Below are 18,549 nucleotides of genomic sequence, written 5' to 3'. Positions count from 1 at the left end.
AGCCTGAGACAACACTGTTTTTATTCAAATAGACTGCTTCACCTTTCCTATTAGAAAAGATAGAGCCAATGCAATCGCTCGAAAGGTCAATTAGGCGTATTCCATAGTGTCAATAAATTTTGAAGTCTCTTTTCCTGAAGCGTGGGGCTATGTCCACACCATCTTGAGGGTTTTCCTTGGTAATCTAGCATTGGGCATTGCTTACCCACCCAGCCTATTTTGTAATTTTTGTCCCCCACGATTTCCTCTAGTATCACTGGAAAGAAGAGCAGAAAAAGCACTTTTATTCAAGCACAGTTTCATTCAACCGTCTAGTCCTTGTAGAATAATGAAATCATCACAGTTTTGTAACTAATTTTCTGTTACCCTCTTTGTTTTCCTGCCTCCTCTGACATATATCTCCCCAGTGCCCAGTGGGGTAACAATACCTGTTAATCCCTGAATGTCAGCTTTGGAGAAACCATAAAACCAAAGCATTTGTTTATCATAATAGTACTCCAGGCAAGTTCGGCTCCAAGCCAAATACAAATCTTTCCCTCACAGTCTCATAAATTGTATTCTTTGTATCTGTTATCAAAATAGATTGGGAAGCTTAATTTACAGAAGAAATTCAAAAGGATTTATGCATGTTAAAAATTTTTTAAGATGGGGAAGAAGGCTAGGGAAAGTATCGGTTAAATGAATATGGTTAAAAGATTATATTTGTTCCTATCTAGGAAGCTACATGAATTTCTACTGAACATAGCAATTGGCCATATAAATTTATTTCCTCTATCTCCATTATAACAGGAAAGAAAGACAATATTGTAAATCCAAAAGGACAAGAAGAACAAAGACATCAGTAGACATAATATTTCAATAACTTTTGGAAACAGAAAGCAGATGGACGAATAGTGTCTGACTTAGAACAGAGCAAGCTATATGCTAAAAGGCACCTGGGGTGAACACTCAAGAGTCACTTTTCAACCTGCTGGACACTGTGAGGCAAAGGCTTTGGAGGCATCAGGTTACGTCACTCCAGACAAGCAACCACCTCCTCATCTTCTCCAGGTGAAGACACGAGGCCTGGATAATCAAATCTTACAGATCGAAGATCAGAAATGATAAAATTGTGGATATACATAAAGAAGGAATTATTTTTTCCTTTTAATTTCTTTGAAATGCATATGATAGTTTAAGTTTTACAACCTTTTTTTCATTATCCCTCCCTACGAAACTTTTTCAATTATTTTTTCCAAATCACTCATCCCCTGCAATGAAATTTTAATACCCATGATATATTGTATACCTGCTGATATGTTGTATGCATATCTATACTTTATACATAAAAAGAACTCTTTTTGCTCAACACAGGTTTCAGAATGACTACGCTTTTAAAAGTTAAAGTATTAAAAAGCTAGTATCATGTAACAACTTCAAAACTGTGTGATTATTGTACAGTAAACTTTAATATAACTTTGGTTCTATAAATTATAATGTATGAAATTTATATGCAAATTAGCAACATACACAATACGCAGTAATAAATTTTGAAACTACAATTTTTTTAAGTAATTTATAGTTGACCCTTGAACAATGCAAGGGGTAGGGGTATCGACCCCCTGCACAGTAAAAAATCCATGTAGAACTTTTGATTCCCCTAAAATTAACTACTAGTAGCCTACCATTAACCAAAAACCTTATCAATAACATAAGCATTCAATTAACAGGTATTTTGTATGTTATATGTACTATATACTATTTTCTTATAACAAAGTAAACTAGAGAAGAGGAAATGTTATTAAGACAATCAAAAAGAAGAGAAAATACATTTATAGTACTGTACCGTACTTGTAAAAAATTTTGCATGTAAGTGGACTCATGTAGTTCAAACCCATGTTGTTCAAGAGTTAGCTGTAATTTAAAAATTAAATTTCTTAATTATTTTTAGTGAACTCAACTTTTAGTTTTTGCTTGATATGAGAAAATAACTTTTAAATATTCATTTGGATATTGTCAACATTTTTTATTCTTTTTAGCACTTGGTATAATAGACTGAATAACTCATAGAATTGAATGAAAAGTATAAACTATTTTTATTTCATTCTCAAGACCTAAGTCACAAATTAAAAACACTGAGGATCACACATGAACATCTCATGATGTTGCCTCCTCTTGCAATATGCCTCAAGACAGAGCAAAGAATCAAAGAAAAGAAGTCACCTGCTCACCACAGGTTTTAGCAGTGACCTTGTATACGTTCTTCCATAAACTCCATGTCAGTGCTGCTTGTGTGATTCCCAAAAAACCCAAGGAGAGAAGCTAAATTCTAAGGAATAAGATTCTACCAGGTAGAGCTAACCTTTACAGGGCTACAGACTATTGTAATATCTAAGAATTTTTCACCACCCCCACCAACAATCAATTTCCAACCTCTTGAGGGCAATGTTAGCCCTCTTATGAATGCGTAGTTTACAGCAAAAATTATAACAGTGTATTATGGAGTTTACACGAAAGCTATAACAAAGAGACCTGGGACTGGGAAAAATGGAGTTATATGGGTACTAGTACTAAGAAATACAAAGGCAAAAAACAAAAAAGAGAAGAAAAGAAAAGAAAAACAAACCAGCTCTAATTTGAAAGTGACTGGTCCTGGAGAGAAGACAAGAAGTAGGAAAGGGTAAAGTAGTGGCGTTGTTTTGCTGCCTTAAAACTTTGAATTCTGTTTTTTTAAACAATATAAATAGATTACCTTAATAAAATAAAGAAAATAGTTTAACTAAATATTAAAATTAAACTGCCAAGAATGCTTATTAGATCCTTGTTCTTTTTTTAGATCTAGTTTATAAAAAGGCTTTTTTTCTGATTATACTCAAAACATTAGCAAGTCTATTAAAGTAAAATAAGCGGAACAGAATGGCTTGGGTGGCCATGGGAGTACTGAAAGCTGATAAAAAACAAGGGGAAACAAATTCCACTAGAGAGCAGAAGACCTCCAATTTCCCTTTTACCATTTATTTGTTGTATTAACTTGGCTAATCGCTAACGTTCCGAGAGACTTAGATTCTCCTTTATTAAACATACTTTAACTGCATAAAGACGAGAGCTGTACAAATGACCAACAGACACATGAAAAGGTGTTCAACATACTCAACATCAGGGAAATGCAAATCCGAACCACAATGAGCTAACCACCTCACGCCTGTCAGAATGGCTATTATCAAAAAGATGAGAGATGACAACTGTTGGCAAAGATGTGGAGAAAAGGGAACCTCGTGCACTATTGGTGGGAATGCAAACTGGTGCAGCCCCTCTGAAAAACAGTATGGAGGTTCCCCAAAAAATTAAAAATAGAACTACCCTATGATCCACTAATTCCACTACTGGTTGTATATCCAAAGGAAACGAAAACAGAATCTTGAAGAGATATTTCCACCCCCATATTCTTTGCAGCATTATTCACAATAGTGAACATATGGAAACAACCTATGTCCATCAACAGATCAATGTATAAAGTGGTGTGTGTGTGTGTGTGTGTGTGTGTGTGTGGTGAAATATTATTCAGCCATGAGAAGGAAGGAAATCCTGTCACGTGTGACAACGTGGATGAAACTTGATGGCATTATGCTAAGGGAAACAAGCCAGATAAAGACAAATACTGCATGGTATCACTTATATGTGGAGTAAAAAGAAACAGTCAGACTTTTAGAAGCAGAGAGTAGAAAAATGGCTGCTAGGAGCTATGGAAAGGGAACAGGTGTACCTTACGGAATTCAAGGGAAGGAAGTGTACCTGAGCCTCATCAGGGACAAGATTTATACTCTGGGCACATTTCTTCAAGTCCCCACTTCATTCTTCTGTCCTTTGCAGAGAGGTGTTCTCTGCTTCTCTTTGCATATGGCTGAAGTAAGGTTCACGTTATGTCTCGCTGGAGTTCCCAACCGTAACCTGGGCACATAAGATCCAATTGACTCCTGCTCCATCCTGGGCCATCAGCCTTGCCCAAGAGGCAGAATCATGAGACCTGCAGCAGGTCCTGTAGGATTAGATTTTCTGAGACGACACTGGGCAGATTTCCTCTAAGAAAGCTTAGGGGCAGGAGAATGTATCCTTTTAGAAGGATACAATATTTTAATAAATATTTAAGAAATGCTACTAAAAAACTATATTATTTGCTCATTTAGTTTGTTTTCTCTCTCTTCTGCCCAACAGATTATAAATTCTATGAAGGCAGGATTTTTTCCCCCCGTCTAGTGCCTAGAACAGTGCCTTACAGTAAATTTTTGCTGAATGAGTGAACAAAAAACTTTAAATAATGATGATGGTAATTATAATAAATGCGAGCTAAAGAAAAGAGAATAAATGGCTACATGCAAAAAAGAGTTTATGATTTCTGGGATAAGTTTCTTATAATTTTCAGTACTTCTCATATTCATTTTTTCCATTATCTTAATATAACAAAATATTAAAACTTAATATAACTAAATGTAACTAAAATATATATACAATATACTAATATAAATATAACTAAATATGTGTATATTAATATATATTATACTAATATAAATATTACTAAATATGTTTATATTAATATATTATATATTATAATATATTATATTAATAATATAATACCAATATAAATATAAATACAACTAAAATAAATATAACTAAAATAACTATTATTATCTTTTAACTAAAGTTCTTGAAAAATTAACCAAACTCATTCATCTTTTTCTCTTTAAGTCTCAACGTGTCTGGTGTGTAACAGATGCTAGGTAAATATTTATGCATTAATCAGAATAGGTGAATAGATGTCACTGCTCCTATGGCACTTTGAAAAGTGCTTTGCAAGCCATAAAATGCTACCCAAATATCAAATTGTTATTTTCTATCGTGATGGAGCTTTAGAGTGAATGTTTACATCTCCCCAAATTCATATGTTGAAACCTAATCCCCAGTGTGATGGTATTTGGAGGTGGGGATTTGGGTAGTGATTAGGTTGTAAGAGTGGAGCCCAATGAGTTGGATTAGTGCCTTAAAAGATAAAAGAGATCTTGGAGAGCTCTCTTGCCCCTTCTGCCATTTATGAACCAGGAAGTGGGCCCTCACCAGATTGTGCACCTGCCAGCACCCTGACCTTGGACTTCCCAGCCTCCAGAACCGTGAAGAATAAATCTCTGTTGTTGATAAGCCGCTCAGTCCATGGCAATTTTTGTTTATGACAAAAAACAGATTATGACAGAAAACTTGGTAATAGTGTTCAAGATGCATGGGACAACTGTAGGTCATGGAGCAAACAAGGAAGCCAATTCAAGAGTTTGGTCAAGACTCCTTTGACCTCAGTCACCTTTTTTCTTGCCTTTTCCCCGAACGCCTTGAATTAAAATCGAATCCAGATTTCTCTGTAACCCTAAGAGGGGCAAAAAACTTGCAGAAGTTTGACTTGTTTTATCTCAAACTATATTTCTATTCTGATCTATATTAAACCAATTTTAGATTTAAGAGTCTAAATAGCAGTTCATTTTCTTTGCATTCGAAAGAATCGCCAAAAGGTTTTTTTCAGTTTAATGTCATCATTATGCATTGCTCAACAAGTCAGTAACTATGTAAGTAAAAACAATTTTTGAAGCCCTCTGTTAGGGGAAAGACTGTTGGCTCTTATGCCAGATCAATGGGAACCTGCATAGTGGAATTTAACTAAGGGCATATATGTATAGACATACTGTAAAATTCAGCAATTTTCTTGCAAATTCATTGTGTGTAGACAACTCAATTCAATCAACATTTACTTCTTTTTTACTCAGTTATGAGGATGAATATATTATTCAGGCCCTGTTATTAAAGAAATTTGAACATATCATATGGAGTAAGAGAGTAGGTGATAATACAGCAAACGAATAATCATAATGCCTGGCAATAACACCTTCCATACAAAAGGTAAAAATAAGAGCTATGTAAGCTTGGAGGATAGAAGAATCATGTAGTTTCTGATCTTAAGAGTGAAAGTGTTTATGAAATACAGAAAGGTTTAAGAAAGAAATACATTTGGAATGGCCCTTGAAGAAGAGATACATAATACACTAATATTTCAGAATACAAAACTGGGGAAGAAAACGTTTCAAGAAAGAAGAACAATGACAGAGGATGCTGTAGCCCATTTTGAGCAATTGTCCAATTTGGCTGGCTAATGGAGTATGCAAAAGGAAGGAGAGAAAGTAAGTCTACAGGGATAATATGGGATCAAATTGTTCAGGGTTTCAAATATTAGGCATTAGGACTCTGTTCCTAATTCAGTGGTCTTCAGAAAAGAGCAGCATTGACATTTTGAGTAGATGTGCCACTGAGAGATGAGCTCTAGACTGACTAACCAGCAAGAGTAATTTAGGAGGAACGACAGCACCACTTAGGCCACTGAAGGAATCTTCTAGTTGTGAGTTCATCAGGGCTGGAAGTGGAGCTGTCGCTATAGACATGGGAAGAGGTGGAAAAGATGAACGTGCATAGACAAGAGACACTTCAGAGAGCACGGCACAGGATTTAGCACCTAGTAGAATTCAGGAAGTGGGGGGGGGGGGAAGGATGCCGTTGCCGTGATGTGGTGTTCTATTTGGATACTATTAGTAACATTTGAATATAGTTGACCCTTAAACAGCATGGGTTTGAACTGCACGGGTCCATGATATGTGGACTTTTTACAGCACAGTACTGTGAATGTACTTTCTCTTCCTTATGATTTTGTTAATAACATTTTTTCTTTAGCTTACTTCATTGTAAGAATACAGTATAATAATACATATGACATACAAAATATGTGTTCATTGACTGTGTTATCAGTAAGGCTTCCAGTCAATAGTAGGCTTTTAGTTAAGTTTTTAGGGACTCAGAAGTTATACGTGGATTTTTGACTGCATGGGAGATCCACACACCTGATTCCCATGTCTTTCAAGGGTCAGGTGTACAGACACTGGTGGGCTAGGATGCGATCAACACAAAGGTAAAGGATAAGCCCGTGGAAGTAGATGAAATATCTGGTGAAAGAAAAGAGGCTGAGGATAGAATTCCAGAGAGGAGTAAGAAGAGAACCATAGAAAGAAAGAGGAATTTCCTGAGAAAAACAGGGATCGTAAGATACCCCAGAAGCCAATAGCAGATTGAAAGGTGGTCCTTCGGTCTGACAATTAGGTTCCTGGTGGTCCCTGAGACAATAGTTCGTGTAGGCTGTTGTATTTGTAACTCCAATTGCAAAGAGTGACGTTAAGGAAGAATAGCCATTAGGAAATTAAATAAAGTCATTTAGACTATCCCTGAAATAATTTTAGTCGTAAAGGAAAAGACAAAAAGGGGGTGGCAGCCTGAGGTCCAAAACTAACTTCTCTTTCCTCCATTTGAGAGTTTTGATCTCTGATTCCCTGAGTGAAATAATTCAATTTGTAATTTTACTTTATCTACTCACACACTGACTGACAAAGTACACTCGAAAGGGCTGGGAAAATACATGGGGTCGTTAGCCTTGGCTCTAATGAGAAATTATCGTATTTTTCCTATAATGATAAGTTGGCATGTGAATACTTAGCATATGAAAAAGCCTTCAGATAGTCAGCAGCTTCCACTGTTCATTATCTTATGTTTTGGGGTTATTTTCTTGGCAGAAAATATCATTTGGCTGTGAATCTATCATCATTAAGAAAGGAATAAAGATTTTTAACAGGATACATATTCTCCTTGTGGAAAAATTATAATTGCTCCATTTTAACTTTCCATGTCCTGGCTCTAATTTCCTCTACACCCTTCTGTTCCTTTACAATAAAGGCTTTTTCTGCCGGTCAGTCTACACACTTAAGCTCAGTAGCAAATTTCTGCTTTATACAGATATAGAGCATTTTATTGAAAAAGTATTCCATGTCACCAGCCAAGACTTTAGAAGGCCTGCAGGTGCTGGAACAGTTCAGCTGGCGAATTTCATAGGATGCTTTGTTTCCCCGCAGCAGGTGTCCAGATATTGCTTAGAGAGCACTCGCATTTTGCTCAGAACCATACCTGGGCATCAGCGCACACATGCAGGTCGTAGCGCTGGAGCAATCACCCATTCATCAGTAAAAAACCTATTTCTACCTCTACTTCTCAAAGCCAGTTGGACACTGTGGCTGTATTGATCAGACCAGAAATCTCTCCCTCTGAGTTTCAGGGTTCGGAAAACTTTTTCTGTAAAGGGCCACGCAGTAAATACTTCAGGCTTTGCAGGGTATATGGTCTCTTTTGCAATGACTCAACTCCACTGTTCTTATGCAAAAGGAGCTGTAGACAATGACTGATCGTGTGGCTTTATTCCAATAAAACTTTATTTGCAAAACAGGTCGCAAGCTAGATGCGCCTCTTTGGCTGTAGTTTGCCAGTCACCGCTCTAGAAAAAGACCTTGAGTGCGATGTGTCATTTGGCCATCCCTAGAGACTCAAGATGGAGAACCCGCGTACATCCTTGAAAAGATACCAGCTTCTCAGTTGATGCCGGGTCAGTTCTAGTATTTGAATCACAGACGTTTGCACTCCATCTCAACAATTCCTCCACACCACATTCAACTCTCACCACCTGTGTTTTTCCTGCGCTGTGGCACATGACCTTCTCATTTCTCTGTCCTCCTCAAGGCCCACATTACTTAACAACCCCATTTAGGCTCATCCTATTGGCTTCTGACTTTTATCTCTCAGGTTATGACTGCTAGCGTTTGCCCTTTGCTCCAAATACCATGACCATAAGAAAAACGTATTTAATTTTAGGGCCTCAAAGAACTAACTAGAAAAAGAAATGTATATACTTAAATGGTGTATTTTCTTGCCCACTCACCATATATTTTTTCTCCTACTTATCTTCACAGATACTGAAGGGTGAAACCCCTAAAGTGTGTTCAACAGAGGTCTACAGCACACCACTCTGTTTTCCTTCTTAGCCTGAAATCGCGAGCTTCCAAGTGTCAACACCGTACAGGAGAAAGAAAACAGACTGAACCAGGTACCTGTATTCAGGTTCTAACTTACTGTGGTGTTGGCTAAGTTACCACCGTGCATGTTAAAGCATGTTACCTCGGAGCAGTGGTCTCCCCACTGTACTTCAAAGAATCTTTCGACCTGCTCGGATAATCGTTTTTCACGTGGGAATATAAGTTGTTTGAGAAATATTTATTGTAGGTGTTTTGCATATTTGGGATATAATTAATACTTCTTAAAGTTTTCTACCATTTTGAAAAATTCTTATTTTCAAAAGAGAAAACCATTTCAATGAAGTAAAGTGATTTGCTGAAGATCACAAACTTGCTTATTGAAGAATCAAGAGGAAAATAGAAGTCTCCACATTCTCCATCCCCATGGTTTTCTTTTTTCATTGCACTGTTTTGTGCGTCACCTTAGCATAAACTCCATGTTAGCCCATCTCAAGCTATGCTGTGAACTTCTCGTAGAAGCGTGATCATCCTGATGTAAAGAGTGCGCTTGCCGATGCTCTTTTAAATCTTTGCAGGTTAGATTTTATATTTGCTTTTGCTGGTTTAGAGACATTTTTACTATACTAAACATTTCTATAATAAACTACATCCAGGAATCTTACCAAAGTCATTTATTAACTTCGATATATCTCTATAGAGTCTTTTGAATTTTCTATAGACAGAATCATGTTGTCCATAAGTAATACCATAGGATCTCTAGTACAATATTGAAAAGAAGTATTTACTCCAAATATTGGAGTGATTTTTGTCTGCTTATTAAAAATGATTTTAATCTCACTCTTCACACTTTTCCATATTTTCTAAATCTTCCTCAATAACTATTCTAGAATCAGAAAAAAATAAGAATCAATACATATTTTGGGGCATCTTGGTAGCTCAGTTGGTTGTGTCCGACTCTTGACTTTTGCTCAGGTCATGATGTCAGGGTCGTGAGATGGAGCCCCACATGGAGCTCCATCCTGGGCATGGAATCTGCTTAAGATTCTCTCTCCCCCTCTACCTCTGCCCCCCACCCCCTGTCTTTCTCCTTCTCTCTCTCAAAAAAAAGGGAAAAAAAGAGTCAATACATATTTTAATTAACTGGACACATTCCTAAAGGGGAAGGCAATTTCAAGCAGTTTATTCTAAATAGTTTTTAAAAATGGAGTCAGAGATTTCTTTTCTTTTCAAGAGCAATGCCTATTACAATCCTTTTAATGGGAAAATCATTGAAAATTCAGGACCCTGTGTAATATCTCACTCAGCTTCAGGGTTACTGCTGATTGAAGCAATCCTTTGCAAAATCCAGAGTTTCCACAGAGTGTTTATTTTGACAACACTCTAGGTATTGTTAGATCTCTGGGATAGGGTCATGTGTTAGTTAGCAAGAGGAGGGGAACGCTTGTTTGGATTATCATGTAAACCGTTTTCATTCTGAGAGGGACCTATTGTTTTTTCAGCCATTTGCAGCAAAAACTCTGTTTAAAGGTGACTGATATAATGATTTCATTCATAATCTTAATATTTCAAAGCTGTGGTTCGAGTTTCCAACAATCTTACCCTTTTGTGCATGAAAATACACAACTCAGATTATAGCCATTTATTTGCCTTTTTTTAAAATAAGAAATAACTACTTTGCTTACATCTCAAAAGAACTAAAGTTTCATGTTTCTTAAAGAACTGTCCTTCCAGAGAACTACCTTGCTGAGATCAAGTTTTTTCTATGAGTTAAACTAGAGTTAAAAAGTAAAGCAAACATACCCTTTAACCGAAAGATGAGTCATGTGCCTGGACTCCCCAGCCTGTCCTAGCAATGGTAAATATCATTTTTTGAGACTCTGGGGCATGCGCAGAAGAAAAAAAAAAGAAATAAAGAGATTCAAGAAATGTACAAGGAGATGGAAAGGAAGGACCTGCCTCTGGGGGCAAATGAGAGCGTCCTCTGAACTGTCGGGTAAGAGACGCCCATCTGCCTTACAGACGGACGGTTCCTGTGAGGCAAGTACATCGGAAGGTGACAGATCAGAATGAGATGGACCTCGCTCTACACTAGAATTCTCGAAATGCTCACAAAGCCATCTGCAGTGGGATCCTGATTTCCAGAGTCCAAGAGAGCTGCACAATTGCTGCTCTTCCACGATGGCAGCCCCGCAGAGGAGTCTTCCTACCTTTCCTACTTTTCCTACTTTGTTCCATATTTCTATGAAAACTGTATGGTAATGGGTAAAACGCCCACCTGTCATTGTAGATATTTTCGAGAAGCCTAGAGATGTTGAAAATTAATAAATAAGGAAACATTTGATATTATATGCTGGGTCATGGTAATAACAAAATGAGAGAAATAATTATCTTTATTTAAATGAAAATTATCCTTTTAACATAAAACAATTTTCCTCATAAAATCAAATGATATAAAAGGAGAAGATACCAATTAGTTCTTTTATTAGCATCTCCTCAAATAAGAAGCGTTGGCATTACCATCTTTATTTATAACATTTTCCAAATCGCCTCAGAATAGTTACAGCCAGAGAAGCGATCGGAATAATTTTATGAGGGTTCTGTTCTTGCAGTTTTTGCTGTAAGATGGATTAAAGTCCATCTATGCTTTTCAAACTTTTGGAAGTGGAAGGAGATATTGTTTTCTGAGAACTGAGAACTGGTAGTCTCTTGTAATTCAGCTTCCCCCAGTCATCCACGTGCTGATGCAGCAAAATTCTTTAAGAATTTGTTTTCTCTACAATTGAAGGAACCCTTCTGGAAGAAAAAGATCTCTTCAAAATCTAATAAGAAAAATAAATAAACAAACAAACAACAACAGCAGCAAACCCTCTCCTGTTTAGGCTTCCTCGTTGAAGCAGTTCCTCTATGGGAAGATCCCAGTTTGGGGGTTGGAGGTGGGGAGGGGGTTGGTCTAGTGGCTGCTTACCAGGGAAACTTCACGTTGTGTAGCAGCCTCGCTCCTCAACCAACCCTGAAGCCAGTGAAAAACCACCCAGTCTGGAGTTTGGGTCTGATGTTTAAGACACGCTATTCTGTCTGATTACAGGCTAAATTCTGTCCGGACACTCTTTGTCTCAATGTCCTATGGTTCCGTGCTGCTCAGGAAATCCAGGAAAGGTGAGTTCCTTACCAGTGAATGAAAATCAGCAGTCAAGCTCAGCAATCTTTAATTTTTATGATTCAAATAGCGCAGGGCAGTAGCAGCCTAGAGATAAGTAGCGGCTTATCTATGCATTGCAGAAGAAAAGCTTGGATCAAAAGCAAGGGAAGAAGCTTCAGTTTTTGTCTACCCTCCCCAGACAGCGATAATGGGTTCTGTTCTTTCTATCTCACTCAATGCCTAGCGGTACACAATGGATACTCAAATGTATGTCAATTCCATTTTAAATTGAAGGACATTCAGTCATATGTCAATGGTTTGGTTGCTTTTATTCTAGCATTTTTCTCTGAGTTTGTAGGGAAATGCAAAAATCTCACTGATTTATTAAGAAGGAATGCTGTCAAGTCTGAGCATGTTGGAGAAACAATTTTTATATCTGATCTCATACTCTTGGTTTGAATGAAGACACTCTATTTTGGGGGCGGGGGGGCTGAAGTATTTTTTTTTTTTTTACCCCAACTGTGAAACATAAAATGACCACATTAAAATATAATCAGAAACTTGCCCTCTGGAACATTTGAGGGAGCCATATTTCAGTAGGGCAATTTGGCAATACCTATTAATATTTTAAATTTCATATCATTTGGCTAAGCCATCTACTGCTAGGAACACACCACTGATCCCATGGATATACAACGAAAGTATATGAAGATACAATTCAAAGATGTTTATTGCAGTGTGTGTGCACACTAAATGTTTAAAATTAGGATAATAGTTAAATCCAGTGTAATACATCCAGAGGGTATAAAAATGTGCAGCCATTAAAAGAATGACGAAAGATCTTCAAAGTGTATCAATGTAGAAAGATCTTCAAAGTGTATCCCGCTGATTATGTGACTATGTGTGGGAAGAGTTTCCAGCTACAGGTAGAAGCGAACTCCAGCCTTATATCTTTCTTTCTGTTCTGTTTAAAATTTTCAAATATAGGCATGTGTTATTTTTGCTGTTTTTGAATGTCAGCAGGAATTTTCTGGTTGATGAAATTATAAACCATCTTAATTTTCTTCTTCATACATCTTGATACAGTTTAGAACTTAATAAATGTTATCAAAGAAATAAGAGGAGGACTAACTAAATGACAGGTGTTTTAAAAAGAAATCTGAATCTCAAAAGGTGTAGAAAAATATTTTTTATTTCAATCAACTATTCCAACAAAGCTGAGATAAAGCACTTATGCTACAAACCACCGGTCTTGCTAAAACAATGGAAGACAATCGAACAGACAAGTTCATTTCTAAAGTCTATGAAATACCTTTAATTTGGCGGAAATTTCAAGATAGTTTTACAAAAGTGGCTGTAATTATAGACTCACGTTATGATATTCATATTTCATAAAAACTCATTTCTAAACTATTTCCTAGACTCAATTCAAAAATATTTATTCATTATATGCTATTCTGGCTCTCATTCTTCTAAATGCTGAAATGAATAAAACAGACAAAAGAGATCAAGCACCACCGTGTTTACATTCTAATGAAGAAGGAAAGAGGGAAGAGGAGATATTTATTTGCACTTCAGTAACAAGTTGTATATCAAGAGGGGATATATAATGAAGAAAAATAAAGCAGTGAAGGGGATAAGAAACACTGGTGGGAAATTACAATTTCAAATAAAATGGTCAGAGATCTGATTTTATTTGTAAGATGAAAAGTAACTAAAGCCATATTTCTAAACCGTTTTGAATGTGAATAGCCTTATTTAGTATCAAAACATAACTTTGGCCTCACATGATCCTTGCTTCAACTGAGGAGTCCCTAATTTTGGAAAATGCGTGAGCAACAGCTACACTTAAATTTGTAACACTCTTAAATGTTATTACTAACTTGAAAAACCAATTTTTATTGAGTGATGATTCCATGCCAAGGATTGTTCCAAGCACTTTGCATGGACTTTCTTACTGAATCCTAACAAAAGTCTTATGAAGAAGGTAGAGTGTTGTTGCTGTTTTATAGATAATGAAACTGAGACAGATTATCAAGTGAATGGTGGGCCTTCTGGGCAGCTCAGTCAGTTAAGCGTCCAACTCTTGGTTTCAGCTCAGGTCATGATCTCGGGGTCGTGAGATTGAGCCCCGTGTCTGCTTGTCCCTCTCCCTCAGCTCCTCCCTGCCACTCTAAAATAAATAAATAAATCTTTAAAAAAAAAAAAAGAAGATATTAAGTGAATGTCTTTAAATGAAAGTTACTCTATTAATTACAGCAGCATTTTCTCCGTGTATTTAATCATGTCGCACATTTTGTTAAGCTATAAAGACCAAAATAGCAACACTGGGGGCAGAGGTGGTCTTGCAAATTCCTTTCAGTAGCTCACAGATCCTCAAGGCTCCAAGGCGCACAGAGGGGAACCGCTGGGCAGAGTTTTCTCTGGCAGTCAGCTACATCTGGAAAAACCCTCCTGGGGCCTGCGTGGTGGAGGTCAAGGCATCTAGATGCTCCAGTGACACAATCATTAGTGTGATCAGAAATGCAGTGAAGGGTCACACCTCATCCAAGAATGACGACGCCTGGGCGCCTAGTTGTCATGCAGTCTCAACGTTATTGCCTCTCCTTAAGGCCCGGTTTCATCATCCATAAAATGAGGGGCTTTAACCTGGAGATTTCAAAGGTTCATTTCAGCTCTAACTTCTATGACTCCATAAGCAGAGATAGCTGGGCACTGAACTTTCTCTTTAGCAGTTTCTAAGATACCAGGAAACTGAATACAGCTTCCAGAAAAATGCTCCAAACTCCTTCTCCAGCCCCAATCCCTGAAAAGTATGAAAAACTGCAATGTAATTGAAGTTATTGCCCACACAAAACGAGCAGTTGTTTTGAAAAGTGGAAGATTAGAGCGTCTGGGTGGCTCAGTCGGTTGAGCATCTAACTCTTGATTTTGGCTCAGGTCATGATCTTAGGTCATGAGATCCAGCCCCACATGGAGCCTCACGTGGATTCTGGTGATGGGCTCCATGCTCGCTGTGGAGTCTGCTTGTCCCTCTCCCTCCCTCTGTGCTCCTCCCCCCTGACTTGCAAGCTCGCTGGCTCTCTCAAATAAGAGAGCTTTTTTTTTTTTTTTTAGAAAAAAAAGAAAAGTATAAGATTATATAAGAATTTCCATTTTGGAATGAAATGTGCTACGAATGTACACTACGGTACTTTGTCTTATAGCCTATCACCAATGGTCCAGAGAAACTTACTAGAACTGGGAGCTGTAACTCTGGGAATATCCACTCTAAAAAATTTAAAAGTAGGATTTGTAGTCATGAGTATGTGAATTTATAGATATTAACTAGCCTTAAGGAAGTCAGGGAGATGCAAATGTTCCCTAACGTCGTATCTGATTTTGTAACTGAGAATGACTTGTAAAGTTTTACTCCCAACAAGGGTTTGATATGTATTATATCATTCCTCTTCAGGGCTTAGAGGCTTTCAAGGCATGGCCAGACACTCCATCTTGTATTTTATCCTGCTGAGTGCTCTGATTGACAAGTGCCAACCCTGTTTCTGTGATCATTACCCGTGGGGTCAGTGGTCCAGCTGCTCAAAGAGTTGCAATTCTGGAACCCAGAGCAGACAGAGGTGGGTATGAGCTATGGAGATTGTCTTTGTGCCATGGGAAACCTCACCGACTGACTTAGCAGTATCAAAAATGCCACACTAAGCAGTGGGGCGGGGCGGGGGGGCAGGGGAGAAAGTGTGTGTGTGTGTGTGTGTGTGTGTGTGTGTGTGTCTCAAAGTAAGAAAAAGTCATAGAATTTGATTTGGATGGAATTTGAGGTCTTTTCCACGTAAGGTTGAAACGCAGTCTACATTTGTTCTCTCCATAAAATCAAGGAGCTTCAAAGAAATTTAATTAAGAATATGTGCAATATTTTCTGTTGACTATTCAACTTACTAAGAATCACTACTCAAGTCTTTTTTCAATCAGTGTATAACTCTGCTTGCCTACAGTTAGTGAGTTAATTATAGAGAATTTTCTACTCATTAAACTGAGTCTAACAGGACCTCAATTGAGCAGCACTATTAGCTATTAGCTTGATTGTTGGCAAGTATGAGAAGGCAAAAAAACTGTTTACTTGATAACATTCAATAATTCAGTCTTCTCACCGATTCAGATTATTTATCCCCCCCAGTTTCTTTAAATCTGCTGGATGTTTCTGTTCCATGGAGATGCTCACATAACTTGGGAAGAAAGTCATATATTTAATGTGTTTTAATTATTATAGCTTTTTAGAGACCTATTTTAGAAAACTATTTTTACATGCACAGTGTGAGTCTCATTCAGGTCAACAACTGACTTCCTCAATAAACCATCCACCAACTATGTCAAGACTTTTAAGACTCCTTCACTCAAAAATCCCTCTGTAGCTCTCCACTGCCTACCAAATAAAGCACAGCAATCTATCTGGCTCGTCTCAGCCAGGCCTGCCCAGGCCCATCCCACAAGCTCCACCAGGGACATGTCCTGCTCCTCCGCGTCTGATCTTGACAAATGCCTTTCCTTCCACATGCCCTTCCTTTTGATGCCTGAGGGAGTTACATGAATTTTTCAAGATGTATCTCTTCTATTATTTTCCCTTTGACTCTTTGGCCCCACAGCACTCCGCTCTGTCTCGTTCATGATACTTATCAAACTGTGTTGTCATATTTTAAGGAATTTGCAGGAACTTTCTTTTTTCTTTTCTTTTCCATCCAGTCCCTTCCAGGAATTCCCTGAGGGCCGGCTTCATGGATGTGTGACCTATGCAGTCACACAGGGTCACACTGAGAAGGCTTCCATGCTTGGCTTAATGCTCTGCCATTAGTGTCTTAAAATTCTTAATAATTTTTTAACAAGAGGCCCCTCATTTTCATTTTGCCCTGGGCCCCACAAATGATGAATCCAGTCCCGAGTTCCATTAAGCAGTAAGAACTGCACAGACGCCAGCCTGCCTGATTTTCCATGAAAACCTTCTTTCCTTTTATTCGTTGTGGTTAATGTTCAATGATATTTTTCTTATGGGGCTGGAACCACAGTGAATATATTTGTTCTAAGCAGCTTTCTCCTCACTATTACAGAAAAATAGTAGTTGATCAGTACTATCTGGATAACTTTTGTGACCAGCTTTGCACCAAGCCGGAGACCAGAGAATGTAACTGGCAACATTGTCCCATCAACTGCCTCCTGGGAGATTATGGACCATGGTCAGACTGTGACCCTTGTGTTGAAAAACAGGTGGGTGACCCATAGGCATCTTCAGGAAATCTGAATCACAATGAAAGACTTGGAAAACCTAGCAGAAATGCTCAATTTCTTCAATTTCTAAAAACAATCCATCCAAGCTTCCACTGAGGGTAAATTCCATTTAGCAATCCTTTTTTTTTTTTTTTTTTTTTTTGCGGGGGCAGGGGGAAGACTCATTTACATGTTTTACTATCATATGAGCACCAAAAGGAAATTCTGCCCCAATATTGGCATTGTACTTACTGAGCTCCGAATTCCACTGCCTGTTCCCTCTGAGAGCTCAGAAAGTAAAAGCAGATGCTAGAAAATGGGGATTTCAGTCCAAGGTTTAAAATCAGAAAGGAGGGACATTAATCAAAAGACTGACTCTTGGCCCTGCCTCTATGTTCCCTCTCCCCACAGGAAAGTCCCTCGATTTGTTTATTGTTCCAAGCTGTAGTATTTACCCACCTCAGCTCATTCCTGTAAGGGCATCGGCCCACATAAACCCCAGTCACAGCAGCGCCGAGCGTTCACACATGAGGGGGAAACAGAAAGGAACTCATTATGGACTACCCCCTCTCTGAGGGAAACTGTTCTAGCCCCTTTACTTATATCATCTTATTCAAACTTCACATCAGAGTGTGTTTTCCTACCCTGTTTACAGATGAGGAAGTTATAGCTTCCTGGGGAGTAAGTAATTTTCCCAAGAATATACCTCTGATGAATAGAGGCGCTATATTTTGAACTTGGATTTTCCTGACTTCAAAGTCAGTACTTTTTGATCCTATCCTATTCCTATTCTTCCCTGACTCCCTGTTTTACTGTTCACCATTTAAAATCCTTTAAAATGTGGAGAATGTGTCAACCTTATTTTCCATGCTGACTTCCTCATGCAGAAGCACCCCCGAATCCTTTCAAATTGATCACTTCACACTACCTTTGAGATACGGAAGTGCTAGTGTGGGGTGCCTGGGTGACGCAGTCAGTTAAGTCTCTGACTCTTGGGTTCAGCTCAAGTCATGATCTCAGGGTCGTGGGTCAGGCTCTGTGCTCACAAAGTCTGCTTGAAATTCTCTCTCCCTCTCCCTCGGCTCTTTACACTTGTGCTCTCTCTTTCTCTCTCTCTCTCTCTCTCTCTCTAAAATAAATAAATAAATCTTACAAGTGCTATTGTTACTGCCTGGAATATTTGCTGCATGCATGATACTCAGTAAATATTTGTGCATTTGATTTATTTTCATATGGTTTCAG

General features: G+C 38.0%; 1 protein-coding gene across 3 annotated transcripts in view; it reads left to right on the top strand.

Annotated features, from left to right (window-relative positions):
* The first annotated feature begins 10,720 nt into the window (after positions 1-10,720).
* The window catches only part of C6 (complement C6), a 59,096-nt gene continuing 51,267 nt past the window's right edge, over positions 10,721-18,549 (top strand). The window contains exons 1-4 of one of the 3 annotated variants that reach the window (XM_044387056.3): positions 10,721-10,908; positions 12,001-12,071; positions 15,509-15,671; positions 17,151-17,307. In XM_044387056.3, the coding sequence (XP_044242991.1) occupies positions 12,032-12,071; positions 15,509-15,671; positions 17,151-17,307 (360 nt within the window). In that variant the 5' untranslated portion in view covers positions 10,721-10,908; positions 12,001-12,031. Of the gene's footprint in view, positions 12,072-15,508; positions 15,672-17,150; positions 17,308-18,549 lie in introns of all 3 variants that reach the window. The other 2 variants (XM_044387057.3, XM_026506886.4) reach the window with 2 other exon arrangements.

This window comes from Ursus arctos, unplaced genomic scaffold (assembly GCF_023065955.2).
Source record: "Ursus arctos isolate Adak ecotype North America unplaced genomic scaffold, UrsArc2.0 scaffold_15, whole genome shotgun sequence".
NCBI classification, from domain to species: domain Eukaryota; kingdom Metazoa; phylum Chordata; class Mammalia; order Carnivora; family Ursidae; genus Ursus; species Ursus arctos.
Note: the sequence above shows the minus strand (reverse complement) of the source record. Positions and strands in the feature narration are given on the sequence as shown.